We start from the raw sequence: 15,768 nt of genomic DNA, 5'->3' as shown, positions 1-15,768 counted from the left end.
ACTGGTGCTCGCTGCCTGTTCATTGTTTCTCCGGTCGTTTGCTTGCTCCATTCTAAGTAAGAGAGAATGTTTCTCCATGGTTTAATTCTTGGTTCTATTATTCTATATACTCTTCTTTAATCACTTTATATGAATATCTAAGATAAAATAAACAAGTCTACAACCATCTTCATCTTCTTCTTGTGAAATGAATTGGAGTACTTATTCTTTTATCCATTCCTTAAAAAGAAACAAGTTGAAACTTAAACGTGCAGAAAATTTAGTATTTGTCCATACTAATTTTCGTCTTCTTTCAAGAAAAACTCCACAATACAATAAAGGAGAAACTATGATGTGGGATATTGCTGGAGATGTTTTTTTATCAATTGATGAAGAAAATAGTATTCTTAAAGTTGCTCACATTTCTCTTGATGAACCGGAGTTGGAAAGAATGACTTTTTCTAATGATAAAGATATCAACCATATATGATAAAAAAATAATATGACTTTAGATAACCTTTTTTTGTGTACATGTGATGTATAAAACTCTTACTATCTCTATTAAAACATAGGAGTGTAGAATTTCATCTTTTGAATACTTACATACTTTAGAAAAAAATGCATATCATATGGTTATTTTTGAAAATACTTATTGATTTAATATTAATGAATATATTATATTATTAATATATGCATGTCCCATGTCCAACAACTTTTAGAATTCACGTGTCGCCGTATCGTGTGTCGTATCGTGTCCCTTATCCCTTATCTGTATTCGTATCAGTGCTTTATAGTATATAAATGATCTCATCTATTATTAAATGCTAAATAAAATAAGTTATTATTAGTTTTTATTTGAGTTTAAATGAAAATAAAATTAAATATTTTATTTTAGTTTTTATTTGAGTTTAAATAAAAATAAAATTAAATATTTTATTTTGGGCCTTCAGGGATTAATGGAAACTAATATCCACATATTCCATCAGAGAGTTACTATTAAGCTTAAAATAAAAATTTGCTAGATTTTGGTTCATAATAAAGATAAAAAAATCATAAAATTAAATTCTCTTCATTATAATCATGAATTTAGGTTAATGATGTAACATGAATAGTCTTGGGTCAAGAAATTTAAAATTGTCCAATATTTTTAACTATCAACTTTCACACGAGAGAATTTTTACCTATAATTTATTTTGGATTATTTTTAAATAATAAATTAGAATTTTCTATACACCATTAAAACATAATATATATTTTTTTTCTTAGAAATAAGTTTCATCAATACCAATTGAATTATGCAATAGCAGATATATGTGATTTCCTTATGGAACAAATTCTTAAGTAGTAGTTGTCACCTGATCCAACCATGCACCCAAATATTTTATAACTTCAAAAACATAAATTCTGAGTAGCACTTCGTGAATTTACTTATTATACGAAAATTTTTTTCAAAATTCGACTTAATAATAATAATAATAACAATAATAATAATAATAATAATAATATAGTAGTTTCACATTCATAAAATAATGCAATGCATGGATACTTAAAAAAGGTGTAGATTTACATACATATAAGTACATACTATTACACACTGACGTAACGCTCAAGCAATACTATTAGAGGGCACCAACCTAGTATAATTAGTTGGGGGTATTATTTCACAAGTTCTATAGATAATGATTGCTTGAGGGTACCATTAACAACTAGTAAGATCATAATATCATTATTCATTTCCTGTGTTTCTCAATAAGCTTCTGCAACTCCTCCTTTCTTGCACCAACCACCTTATCAACAATTTTTCCTTTCTTAACTAAAACGAATGTTGGCATTGCCTGCACCTGGAATTCTTGGGCCACTCCCTGATTCAATATCCCAACTCGTACGTTAATTAGTAAACAAATTAAATTAAAATAATGTTGAATATATAAATAATCCCACATATATAATAACTAATAAGTTCGAACAAACTTACCATTAACTCATCCACATCAAGTTTAATGAACTCAACCTCTGTGTATTTGGCAGAAAAATCTTTGAAAATTGGGCCCATGTATTTGCAAGGTCCACACCATGTTGCCGTGAAGTCAATCACCATCTTTAGCAAACAAATTCATATAAATTATATATCTCTCAAAATAATTTTAATGACAACAATAATAATAAAATGAAATACTATTATATGATACTAATTAATAATTAATAACTAATTGTATATATAAGTTTTTCAAAGCTTACCAGCTTATTTGTTTGTTTGGAAGCATCAAAGTGAGCCTTCCATTTAGCAGAGGAATGAAAGGTGAGGATTCGAGAAGTAGCTACTGATGATAATGGCTTTGGTGCTCTTTGAACATATTCCAAATTTGAATAGTTGGCTCCCATAATCAAATTCTTCTTCCTTTTACAAAAAACCCAAAAGATTGTTTCAGGCACTATACTTCAATTTGGGGTTTAATTACTCAACTTTGTTTGGTTGCTATTATACCATTTGGTTGCAAAATTCAAGGCCTTTATATAGAGAGTAGCAAAGTATAATTGCAATACTATTTTATCGTTTAATATGAGAACTAGCTACTTAGTATCGGATTCTCTTGCAAGATAAGCGGCTAATTTTGACAATATTTACTGCTCGTACCCAAACAAATTAAATATCCTTAGCATGTGTTTAAAAGAGTTTTAAAAAAATGAAAACCCTACATTTTTGTATAAAATACTAATATTCATCTTGAGAAATATTAGATGATTAATTTTTGTTGTTTGTTTTTTTGTTTTTTTATACATTTGAACCAACTTTTTCTAATAAAAATATTAGCCCCTTATTATTCTCCATTCATTTTGTCACTTTAAAGTTTAAAATCAATTTAATATGATTCACACTATATATAGTCATTTTTTTAAAAAAAAATTTCACCCTTGAATAATGAAGAAGTCTAGTACGCATTTTTAAAACTATTTAACTTTCAAATATTTAAATAACATTTTTTATATAAAAATGTTGAGGAACTATTTTTTTTTAATAATAGAACTAAAATTTTTGTCTAACACCTTATTTTTATACCACAAAAATTTAGAATTTAAAGTTTAAGATTTAAAATTTAAAATTGGTTAAATATTAGTCAAAAAAAATAATAAATTTTAGGGATAAGTACTTTTTTCGTCCCCAAGGCCTGAGGTCGAAATCAATTTCGTCCCAAAGGTTTTTTTTATTAAAATCATCCTAAATTTTTACAAACACATTAAAATCGTCCTTCCACCCAATTACGAAATTTTTTGGACACAATTACCCCTGAGGTTGTTACCGGTAGTTTACCTACATAATGATATAGAAAAATAAGTTTTATTATAAATAAAAAACGTCACCCCCAAAAGAGAAGCATAACGCGTCTGCTAGGGCTAGGGTTCAAGCGCAGCAATGGCGTCGGGGAGCTCAAGGTCGTTTCGGAGCAGGGAGTCTGCGCAGAAGAGGAGGATTCTTTGTGGGTATGGAGAGAGACCAGTGTTGCGAGTTTCCGGAACCAAAGAAAACTCAGGTCGCCGATTCTGGGGCTGCGTCTACTATGAGGTGAGTTCATGAACAGTTATTCTCAGCTGATCCCAAAGTTTTGTTTCTGGGTACTGAGTATGGTGGGCTGATGTAGGTTAATGATGAATGTCAGTTTTTTCGTTGGGCAGATCCAGAAGTTGGAAGCGAAGATCTGCATGTTGCAAGGTTGAAGAGGAAAGTCGTAGCCCTGAAGGCAGACGTGAAGGCATTTGAGTGGAAGTTGAAGGTTGCTTGTGTGTTCGGCATGGTTGGCTGGGTTGCTTGTGTATGTTGCTAGCCATGGCTACAGGTTTTGTCGAATCACAACCAGGGTTTACCATGTTTGGTGCCTCTGAAACTGGGTTGATAAAAGTTTGGTAGAAAATAGGGCAATTGTAGTTAGTTTGTACTTAGGCATTGAAGTCTATTTTATGTAATTTAAAATTTGCTGTTGTGACTGAATAATAATTTGGTATTGAAACTGGTTATTGAAGTTGAGTATATATGTATGTAAGTGATTGTGTGTGTCTGTAATTTCTGAAGAATTTGGCAATGAAGGTGGAAGTGGTTGGGATGAAATTTGACTGAATATGTGTCTATTTTACTAATGCATAACATGTAGCATAGAGTAGTTGCATTACATCAGAATGAAAGCAGAACATTAGATAAATCAAAACATAACCATGTGACTTCATTCATTAACAAACCAAGGGTAATAGTCTTAAAGCATTCATGAAACCATATCACAGTTGGACTTACAAACCGCCGCAAAATTGATAGATGTTTAGCGGCGGTTATTCCAACGGTTATATAAAACCGTCGCTATCCGTTTAGCCGCGCCTCCATCTTCCGGCGTTTTCTTAAACCGACGCGAAATATTTTGCGACGGTTCAAAACCGTCGCTAAACGGCTCCAGAACCGCCGCTAAGTGCCGCTTATGTTGTAGTGAATCATGTAATATCTCACCATATAATTTTAAAAAATTTATTAAAAAATATTTATGAGCTATTAAAAATGGGCAAAAGAGTATTGTATGGAATTCGAATTGATAGCTCATTAATATTTTAAAGAAGTTTCGTAATTAAATATTTTGTTAGCTTTTTTTATGTATGAAATAAAAAATATATTTTTTAATTTTTAAATTATTAATTTTTTAATAAAATTTTTTAATAAATTATTAATTTTTTTAAAAATTTATGGACTGAAAAGTATTGCAAATTATTTCATAAAATGTGTGTAGTTCGAATTACTCTCTTTCGAATTACTATGGGCACCAACTCTTTGAGTAATTCAAATCTTCCCAATTCAAATTATTATGGATAGCTTTTGTGTGTAATTTGAATCACCCTGATTCTAATTACTGTGTGTAATTCGAATCATGTTGATTCTAATTAGTGGATGTGTGTGTAATTCGAATAAGTATGATTCAAATTACATAGAGATGAAGTTCAAATTAGGCTAATTCGAACTATATAAAAATGTCTCTTGGTTGATTCATGAACCAGTTTTTAATTTAACTTATATCAGTAATTTACCCTTAAAATTATGATTTATTGATGCACATATAAGATCATTTAAAAAATACATATCTTAAAATTAGATAATATTATAATCATAAATATTCGTTAATTATAGACATTATATGTATGAATATATAGAGGTTATGAGTATAAATATTATTTATGTAAAATTGATATTAAATTAAAAATATTTTGACTGTCTTCACTATATAGAACAAGAATAGAAAAAAATTAAAGAAAATAGATTAAAAAAATCACATGCATAATAGATTAAAAATTAGCACAGAAAAAAAATATAATAGAAAAAATCTACTATACTTAGTAAAATTGTTAATAATAGATAACATCTTTGTTATAATAGTTGATAAAATAATTTGAATATTATTATTATTATTATTATTATTATTTGAATATATAGAAGTTATGAGTATAAATATTATTTATGTAAAATTGATATTAAATTAAAAATATTTTGACTATCTTCACTATATAGAACAAGAATAGAAAAAAATTAAAGAAAATAGATTAAAAAAATCACATGCATAATAGATTAAAAATTAGCACAGAAAAAAAATATAATAAAAAAAATCTACTATACTTAGTAAAATTGTTAATAATAGATAACATCTTTGTCATAATAGTTGATAAAATAATTTGAATATTATTATTATTATTATTATTATTATTATTATTATTATTATTATTATTATTATTATTATTAGTAAACTATTATTTGTATTTATAAAAATTTAGAACACTAATAAATTTATCCACAAATAAATAAAATTACTATTTTTACACATAAAAGATGAATTTTTGCTAATAAAACTACTCAAATCCTAAAAATCTTTTAAAATTTTTAAAATACCCTCTAATATAATCTAACTCTAACTTTTTTTTTACTCTACATCATCACTCCTATTCAAATTCTTCCTCACCACGGCTCTCATCTTCAACCACCACCGTCACTATTATCATCACCATCCCTAAATTCTTCTTTTTATCACTACCATAGAACAAGAAAAAAAGAGTGACAGAAAAAGCCAAAACAAAGAGAGTGAGAGAATGACTAAAAAAATAAGTTATTCATCACTGCTGAAAAATTAATTTTAAAGAGGAAGAGCATTTAAATTCAGAATTTTACATTCAAATTCAAACAATAATATCTCAACAGAATTATATTATTACAGATTCAGCAACAGAACCAATAAAACTGCAAACACAAATTTAAATTTTAACAACAGAAGTGGAGCATTAAAATTCAACAATTACATATTTATAGTTGGGTAAGTATATTTTTTGTGCTTAAAGTTTGACAAAAATTTTTAAAATACTCCTAAATTTTATTTTGTTTCAATTTTGTCTCAAAAGTTTTCGATTTGCATCAAGTATACCACTGACGGCTAATTTTTCAAAAAATTTAAGACCAATTCAATAACAATTTCATAAAAAAACCCTCAACATAAGCAAAGCAAGCATAATTTTCATACATTATTGTTATATTAGTCTTAAATTTTTTGAAAATTTAGCCGTCGAGAGTATATTTGATGCAAATCAAAAACTTTTGTGATAAAATTAAAACAAAATAAAATTTAGAAGTATTTTTGAAATTTTTGCCAAACTTTAAAAACAACAAATATCAAAATTTAATTTAATTAAAAATAATTGGTTGGCTAGTATTTTTATTTTTTCATCACACATAAAATAAGCCTTTAAAATAAAATCTATGAGCGGTTGTATTTACAAAATGAAAAATGGCGGCTCAAAGGTGACAGCATCTTTAGTTTTCTTATTTAAAAAAAAAAAAGAAGAAGAAAAGAAAAAAGATTGATTCCCTATTTCTCTTTCTGTTTCCCTGGAGAGAGTTTAACCGTGAAATAATTAAGAAAGAAGAGCTGCACAATTGTCAACGCTTATTAAAATTATATGTTTACTATTATTATATTTAAAGGTTTGCTTGGATGAGATACTTTTTTAAATTTCATTATTCTAGTTCAAATAGAAAGCAAATTAAATACTATAATTAAATTCTCTTTAATAGTTTAATTTCAAAATATTTTATTTGGTTGAGATAATCATATTAGATGTAGTTTAAAAATATTTTGTTTAAAAAGATAATTAATTTATCTATATTCATAAAATGTGTACTTGATTTTATCATTTATTATTTTTAAATCTTAATTAATCCTTATAATTTTTTATTCATAAATTTATAAGAAAGAATTGAAATCTTATAGTATTTAAATTGAAAATTGAAAATCGAAAACTAGAAATAAAAAAAAGAGAGAAATTGAAATTCCTTCCTATTCTACGTGAAAATTAAAATTAAATCTTATATTTTCAGTAGTTGAAATTCCTTTTAAAATTTCTTGAAATTAAAAAATGCTTTTGATTAAATATACAAATAAAATATTTTATCTTTAAGAATTTTAAATATTCTCAAAAAATAAATTCCTTCCTCAAAATGTCTTGAATTTTAAAATTCTCTCTAAAATATTTTCAAACACATTATTTTATTATACATTAGGAATTTAAATACTCTAAAATTATTTTTCTTCTTTAATTATTCCATCTAAACACACTCTAAAAGATATTTTCATGTGTGATAATAAGGTATTTAACTCTATATTTAGAATTTTTTATTATTATTACTTAAAGAGAATAGCATTCATTAAATCAGATTATATATGTATAATAACAGGCCAAAATGTCAAATTTTTTTAAACAATATAGGTAAGGACGATGCTCATGTGATATGAGTCATCATGTCAAACAAAGTCAATGATGAGAACTGCATCAATAATATATACCTTCTCAGCCTAACAAAAATTTTATTCCATATGCTAGCTATACTATGTGTTTCACTTTCCTTTAAAGTGTCAAGACTTAAGATACAACAAATGGATTTTTATTTATTTATTTATTTATTTTACCAATGTGTTACCTGTTTTCAAAACATTATTAAAATGTTATTCTTTTAAAATTACTTATCCAAGTTTTTCTCTTTTTATATTATCATTATTAAAAATAAACTAATCAGTTGCCATTATGACAGAATAGTGATATATATATATATATATATATATATATATATATATATATATATATATATATATATAAGTAATTAATTGCAAAAAAGATAATATTTTGATAATAAATTTTTAAAAAATTGACATATTGGTAAAAAAAAGGGCAACAAATTCATTTACATAAGACGATATATTATTGCAAATTCAAAAATTAACAATATAATATAAAGAAGCCATTTAGATAAAGTCGTTTAAAACATCTTTTTTTAAGAAATTTTTAAATACTTAAAATTTAATACATATAATTCATTAAATTAGATCAGATAAATTAATTTAGTAAAAAAAACGATAAATTATACTTTAAATAAACTAGTCTCAATTAATATTTTTTATAAAAAATAATTACAATATCTTTATTATAAAAAATGACTAAAATATTCTTAATATATATATTGAGAATCTTAAATTTTAACCTTTTTATTTTTTCTGTGTCATTATATAGAGTTAGAATTTAGGGTTTTTAAAATTAAAAAATATATATAATAAATAATTTTAATTATTTTTTGTAAAAATATATTAATTTAAATCGGTTTAAAGTTTGATTTACTAATTTTTCAACCAAATTAATTTATTTGATCTAATCTTGACAAAAATAATATAATTCAATCGATTATATATATTAAATTTTAATTAATAAAAAAATCTAAAAAAAAGACCTTTTGAGCATTTTTATTATCGGAGTGGCCCATAATATAATTCATAAGGAATTCAAGATGTATCCTAAAATCATAAATGTTATTAACCTCTCCAACATCCGAGAATCAGAATAGTGTGTCTTCTCTAGAATAACATGATAATATCACTATACGAGCACAAAGCAACGGAAAGAATAGAAAAACAAAATAAAATAAAATAAGAGGTGAGAGTTACATGCATGTGACAAGCGCGTATATATTGGACAAAACATTGATATCTTCTACTTTGATTTGTTATATCAACATTTTGAAGTGTGTTAATGAGATATATATGATACTGATGAGGCTTTAGAGCACTACCACTCTCCAACCAATAATAATCCCAAACTTTGTATAATGAGGCCATTATTTGTGTCGGCATGCAGTGCTTAGTTACATGATTGATGGATATGCATCAGTGTCGGCAACTTCCTATAATTTTATGAAATTTATATCGAGGCTAATATTAGATATTTTCATATATTAATAATATAAAATATTTTATATTATTATTTATTTATATTTGTTTCTTATAATTATTTATATAATTATTATAAAAAAATAATCATTTTTACCGATGTAATATTGTATATTATTATGTATTAAATATATATGTAAAATTATTTTATAATAATAGCATATTAAAATTAAATTTTATTAATATTATATATATGAGAAATTGTATTCTATATTATTTAATGATATATAAATGAATTGACACACATATATATTAGATTAGTTACTTGAGCTACTCTTGAAAAACATGGAAAAGTGACATTGACGTGTTATTTTAAAATTTTTCTTAAATATCTTCCTAATAATAAATAGTAATAAATAAAATAAAGAAAAAGTCTAGGAACCAGTAATTTTATTGCATTTTAGCCAGCATGTAATCAGCAGAAAAAAGTGAGTCATTGGATAAAATATCATACCAATTTCACATCATTAAATCATCATTGATAGCTATTTTATGACTATCAATTCCAAAAATTACGGACCCTTTAGCATTGCTCTAAAATAAAAACTAAATATAATCGATCGTTAATCTTAAATAACAATTTATCTTTCCTTTTAAGTTTGACTATCTTATTATAAGTGTCTATTTTTAAAAATTTTATCTTTTTCACAAATAAAGATTCATTAGAAAATCGATCAGTGTATTATTATTATTATTATTATTATTATTTCCCTTAATTAATTTATCGATGTTATTACCTTAATAATCAATCCTGGAATTAAATGTATTGAGAGAGGAAATAGATTAAGTAATTGAAAAAAAAATTATTACTATAATAGTTTTAAAATAAGTATGTAAAATTATTTTTAGTTTTTATAACTCTTACACTTTATAATTAATAAATAAAAATTTGAGTAATACTACATATTTAAGTTTTTTTATAAATTAAGTTCAATTAAGTTAAATAATAAAATTTAAAATAATATTAGTCATAATTAATTTTTGTTATATTAAATTAATTTATTAATTGAACTTGATTAATAAAAAAATTTAAATATATAATATTATTCTAAAAATTTATTATAGATAAACACCTGTCTAAATAAAAATGTTTGAAACTGTGTGGTCATATCAAATTAGTAGTAGGCATGGATAATGTAGATAACTTTCAAAAGTGTGATGTTTATGAATTTAAGATGTTTGTTGAAGAAGCCATGTTATAGGCCAATGAACTCAGCCGTGAGTTACGTTGAATCAAATTAAAGCGAAGGAAACACAAAAAGAAACTTGCATTATCGTTTGGAGTTCTGTTAATAAACAGTATCGGTGAGTTTTAGGATATGTTCGATCTCTAGAGGCACTTTATCTATCCTGGTAACCCTAAATGTTTAGGAATCAATTTGAAAATGTACTTGGGATTAGCAAATTAAATGTAAGCATTGTAATAATAATGTCTTCTAAGAACTTCATTAAATTATGTACATTCTATTTCACGTATTAATATGTTTTTTAGGTACATATATCTAATCGAAAATTTTTGTGATCAAAGTTTGGGGTCAAAAGTAGCTATAACTTTTCGTTTGTTTTGTAATTTTGTTTGTATTCATTGATTCTCGGTAGAATAAATATATAATATATATTAGATATAATTAATATATAATTACAAATATTATATACATAAAATTGTAAATATTACATTAAATAAAATAATTTTAAATTATTATCTTCTTACACTTTTAAAAAAATTATTTTTAGCAGTTATTTATTTAATTTTAGTGACAATAAAAATAATCACTAATATATTTATCTGCAATTAGACATTACGATCTTATATTGTGTCACTAAAAAGTCTTAACAATAATTATATAATTTTTAATAAAAATATTTTTAATAATCACAAAAAATATATAATTAATATTATAACATATAATAATAATAATAATATATAATTATTAGAAAAATATAAATTAAACAAATATATAATGGCTATTATATTATTATCACTAAAAATTTGCTACTAAAAATAAATTTTGTCATAGGATTGTCATTACTATTTATTTAATGACAATTTTTTTTGTCACTGATAATAATAATAATAATAATAATAATAATAATAATAATAATAATAATAATAATAATAATAATAATAATAATAATAAAAATAAAGGATAGTCTAAAAAATTTTACAAGAAAAGAGTAATAAACAAAGTTTTGAAAATCGAAAGAACCGGTCAGGTCAAGTGGGTTAATTGAAAAATCGTCAATAAATCAATTTGATTGACCTCATAAACTATGACAAAAAATCGGTCAAAGAATTAGTTGAATTAGTAATTAATCGATAAATTGCTGGAATTGGCCGATTTTTTAAAAGACTTTCGGTTTGGTATACCCCTCCAAATAGAGCCGTTTTACCCCCTTTAAAAAAAAGAAGAAAATCCTAAATCCCCAACACAATCCAAATCCCCCTCCTCTCCTCTCTGAAACTGAAAAGTGATGAAAATTTAAATTGAAAGAATAAAGAATCCTAGGCCCCGCAACCTCGCTTCGTTGTCATTTTCCTAAACTTTCTCCATTGGGGACAGGCATCGCATGTGAAACTTCCGTCGCTGTCTTCAAAAGTTGTGTCACCGTCTTTGGAAGTTCTGTGGCCTTTGTTGTCTCCTCTGTTCGAGCTCTTTCTCTCTGTCTCCATCAGTAATTCTGTCTCCTCTATCGTCATCGTCACTCTCCTTCTTTCTTAGAATGATTTTTGTTGGTTTTACTGTTATTAATAATATTGAGTTGCAAATTTCAAATGTTGATAATATTTTGTAGTTTTGTTAATATATAATACTAGGTTTAGTGATTTATTGAATGTATGAGTTGTGAGTTGCTAAATGATTCTGTCAAGTATTTGTTGCTGAGTTAATTTTGTTCATAGTTTTTTTTGTATGTTAAAGATGGAACAATCACAAAGTGATCAACAGCGGTGATGTGGATATGCTGTGATTAATATGGATATGCCTGATATTGTGATTGATTCTTTAAATACGGCTTCCTTTGGTGGTACTTCTAAAGATGGTAACTTTGGACAATTACCTGTTTATGATGGAGATATCGAAATACTAAATGATGAATATGATTTGTGATGAGTTGTGTTTTTCATTAGTTGAAAATTTTTTTGTTAATTTTTCTTTTGATAATAGAATATTATGTGTTTGTCACTATGTGCGTTTTGGTTATTTTTAGTTATGAACTTTGATATTTGAAATTGTTTGTGAACTTAGACTATAGATAATTTATTATGTGAAATTATGAAATTTTAAATTTTATTAAGTTAAAACTTATTGAATCTATATATTTAAAATTATATATATTTTTAGTTATTTTATTTAATATTTTATTAAACTGATTAAAGTCTGCTTAAATTTTACTCGAATCATTGAATCAATGATCTTATTGATTTATTGACTGATTCAATTCTCACTATTTTGGTGATAAAATCAAATTTATGACAAAAAGTATTATTTTTCGTGCATAAAACACTTCTATTGTGTGAGTACAGGTATATTGATTTTAATATATTATTACTATAAAATAGTTTTATATATATATATATCTAATAATATAATATAACAATAACAATAATAATTGTTTTTATATTAATTATATACATAATTATTAAAAAAATAAATATAATTATACGATTATATAAAATATTTCACATCATCAATGTATCAAATCTTTCAGTTCAAAGTTAAATAAGATGATGAACATGACAATTGCAAAAGATTGTTTTCCGTGCATAAAAAGATTTATTGATCCGATCTGGCATATATGTGTATGAAATTAAATATCAACGTGGGACTCATCAGACCAAAAGATTAAAAGAAGGAACAGTTTGGAAGCAGCGTAGTAGTCTTCCTTTTTGTACTTGCATGCTTATAATTCATGATTTGTTAATGTTTATGTCTTCGTCTGCGTCATGAAATCTACATTCTTTTTCCATTGAATCAAAGTAGATGCCACTTTCTAACTCACTTCGATTGTGTAACAGAGTAACACTTCATACCAGGTTTTGTTTATTTATTTAGTTACTTATTTAATGTATATTGTCAAAAGAAAGAATTTGTATTGCGTCGCAAAAATTCATCAAAGATTCTATTAACGAGAATTTGAGTCATTTTTGTGAGTAATAATTATAACGGCTTTTATTAATACAAGTTTATTTGATGCATCCTCACTTGACAAGGGTGAATTTTTACCCTTTGTTTTAATTTATTTCTTTTTCTACAGTAACCAATAATATATAAGAATAAATATTTTGTCTATAATTAAAAATTAAATAAATATTTTTAAATTATAAAAAATTACTTTGTCCTTAGAATAAATTACTATGTTCCCAATTTTTTTTCCCTTCAATATCCAACGTTGAGTTGATTTTAATTTTCATCAGCTCAACCGTTTCAGTCCAACTCCCTCAAAATTCAATAATTTAACCTACATTTGCCATTTATGGTATTCGGGCTATATAAATTTTATTTTATGAAGACGCGTCGGAATTCGATTTTTGTTTGGTTTGTAAATACTTCTTTAAGTCCTAAAAAATTTAAAATTAAATATATCCTAATTTAAACTTTTGTTTAAAAATATAAGATGTGATCATTGCCAAATCTAATAATTAAACTTTTGTTTATAAAAGTATGATTTATCTATCTTCTATCTTAAAAATATGACCGTTTGGTTTTGTTAATTTTTTAGTACTAAAAATTTGAAACATTATGTTTTGAAAATGGTGTGTTGACTTCAATTAATCTTAAAAAATACAAATAAAATGACAATTATAACAAAAACGGTAATAAAATTTATACTCACCAAGTGAAGTTTTCGTTGTCTTAGAAAAAATTTAAAAATAGCATTTAGATAGGACTATCTTGTTTTTTAAGTAATTATTCTTTGTTTTTTTTTTTTTGTTCTATTGTTACTTACTTTTAAATCACAAAAAAATTAATAATTTTTTTATTAAAAATATAAAAAATTTTAAACTATTTAATATACGTATTTTATATTATTAAATAAAAATATTTAAAATTTTTTATTTGTTTTAAAAAGTTCGTGTTAGCTAAACTCATAAAAGTAAAAGTCATAGACTGCTTTAATTTGTACCTCGGGAAAGCTAATTGTTGTATAGAAATGCTATATATACTTGAATGTACAACCTGGGGAAAAAAAACCATAAATCCATAATACATGAATGGATTATTGACAATACTACTAAGGTAACATTTTTATGATTTTATCACATTAAATAAAAAGGACAAGAATTATTTTGGGATCACATAGCAGGGAAGGTACTTATATTATTTTCACAATCTCATCGCATAATGATGTGCCTAAATTAGCTTTAAGGTTCCATTCTATAGTTTGCTTTGTCACTTCTCTCTAGCATAATCCAATGCCGTTTCAAAAGACATACTATTACAAGTCTATAAAACTTTCCCTCTTTCATTGTTAGTCCTTTCGTCATTTTAATTCTACATTAATGCACAAATTATGTGTATCCAATTTTGGTTTATCATCATTATATATAAAAAAGAAGCAATTAATTAATAACCATTATCATAACATCCAATTTAGGATTTATGGGCTTTTTGTTGATACACTTAAATTTTTTTTGTATTAATCTAATAAAAAGGTATAAATATCTCATAAATTATTAGAGTCAAAGTATTAACATTTAGAAACATTTAATAGTATGGAATTGAATTGAATTTTATTAAAAATTGAATTTCAGTTAAAATTGAATTGAATTATAGTATTTGAAATAAATTAGTAAAACTATAGAATTGAATTGAATTTCAGTGTTTGAAATGTTTATTAAATAAATTAAAATTTTATAATAGACAACTTTATCCTTTATTAATATAACATCATATTTAAATAATAAATATATTTATTTATTAAATTATATAAATAATTAAAAAAGGTTTTTTTAACTAATTTTTTTAGCTGAAATTTGTTCACTTTGATCTTTTAAAAAAATTAGATTAATCTAAAAATATTATTATTAATTAAAAAAATAAATGATTCTTTATGATTGATTCTAACGACAAACTAACAACAAAAACAAACATGAACTATCAAAAACCAATTTTTGAGTGGTCTAATGACATAGCAAGTAAAAAAAAAAAAGCTAATTATTAACGATAAATTATAGTAAATAATTCATATTATTGAAATGGAACAAAATTATGCTATTTTTTGTTAGTGTCATGATTGGCATAATTTTGTTTGAAATGTTCAGATATATTGACAAACGTTTGGTGTCATTAATCTAAGTTAAACACATGTGAATATTTTTTTAGATCTATATAGTAGATCTTTTAAAAAAATAGCTATATATTAATTGGATTGAAGGAAAAAAAAAGAAGGGAATAAAGGTGGTGAGACAAGAGTATGTGTTGAAAAGTGGTTGAGTGAAAGTGAGTGAGGAAAATTAAAAAGAAGTAATTAGATTATAAGGATATTTTAGACATTTTAAATTTTA

General features: G+C 24.5%; 1 protein-coding gene across 1 annotated transcript; it reads right to left on the bottom strand.

The window, feature by feature from the left end:
- Positions 1-1,473: 1,473 nt before the first annotated feature.
- Positions 1,474-2,795, bottom strand: LOC112791876 (thioredoxin H-type 2). Its single transcript, XM_025834893.3, has 3 exons — positions 2,218-2,795; positions 1,955-2,077; positions 1,474-1,841 (listed from the first exon to the last, which is right to left on the bottom strand). The coding sequence occupies exons 1-3, from the start codon at positions 2,359-2,361 to the stop codon at positions 1,710-1,712; spliced, it is 399 nt and encodes a 132-aa protein (XP_025690678.1). The 5' UTR covers positions 2,362-2,795; the 3' UTR covers positions 1,474-1,709.
- Between the last annotated feature and the right edge of the window lie 12,973 nt (positions 2,796-15,768).

The sequence above is a fragment of the Arachis hypogaea genome, chromosome 13 (assembly GCF_003086295.3).
Source record: "Arachis hypogaea cultivar Tifrunner chromosome 13, arahy.Tifrunner.gnm2.J5K5, whole genome shotgun sequence".
NCBI classification, from domain to species: domain Eukaryota; kingdom Viridiplantae; phylum Streptophyta; class Magnoliopsida; order Fabales; family Fabaceae; genus Arachis; species Arachis hypogaea.
Note: the sequence above shows the minus strand (reverse complement) of the source record. Positions and strands in the feature narration are given on the sequence as shown.

What these genes read in the sequence shown, in the direction of transcription:
- LOC112791876 (XM_025834893.3), bottom strand. Translation starts at nt 2,361, where the DNA reads ATGGGAGCCAACTATTCAAATTTGGAATATGTTCAAAGAGCACCAAAG. An exon ending in CCAAACAAACAAATAAGCTG is followed by an intron (nt 2,078 to 2,217) that starts GTAAGCTTTGAA and finishes TGTTTGCTAAAG; the next exon opens with ATGGTGATTGACTTCACGGC. An exon ending in TTGATGTGGATGAGTTAATG is followed by an intron (nt 1,842 to 1,954) that starts GTAAGTTTGTTC and finishes ATATTGAATCAG; the next exon opens with GGAGTGGCCCAAGAATTCCA.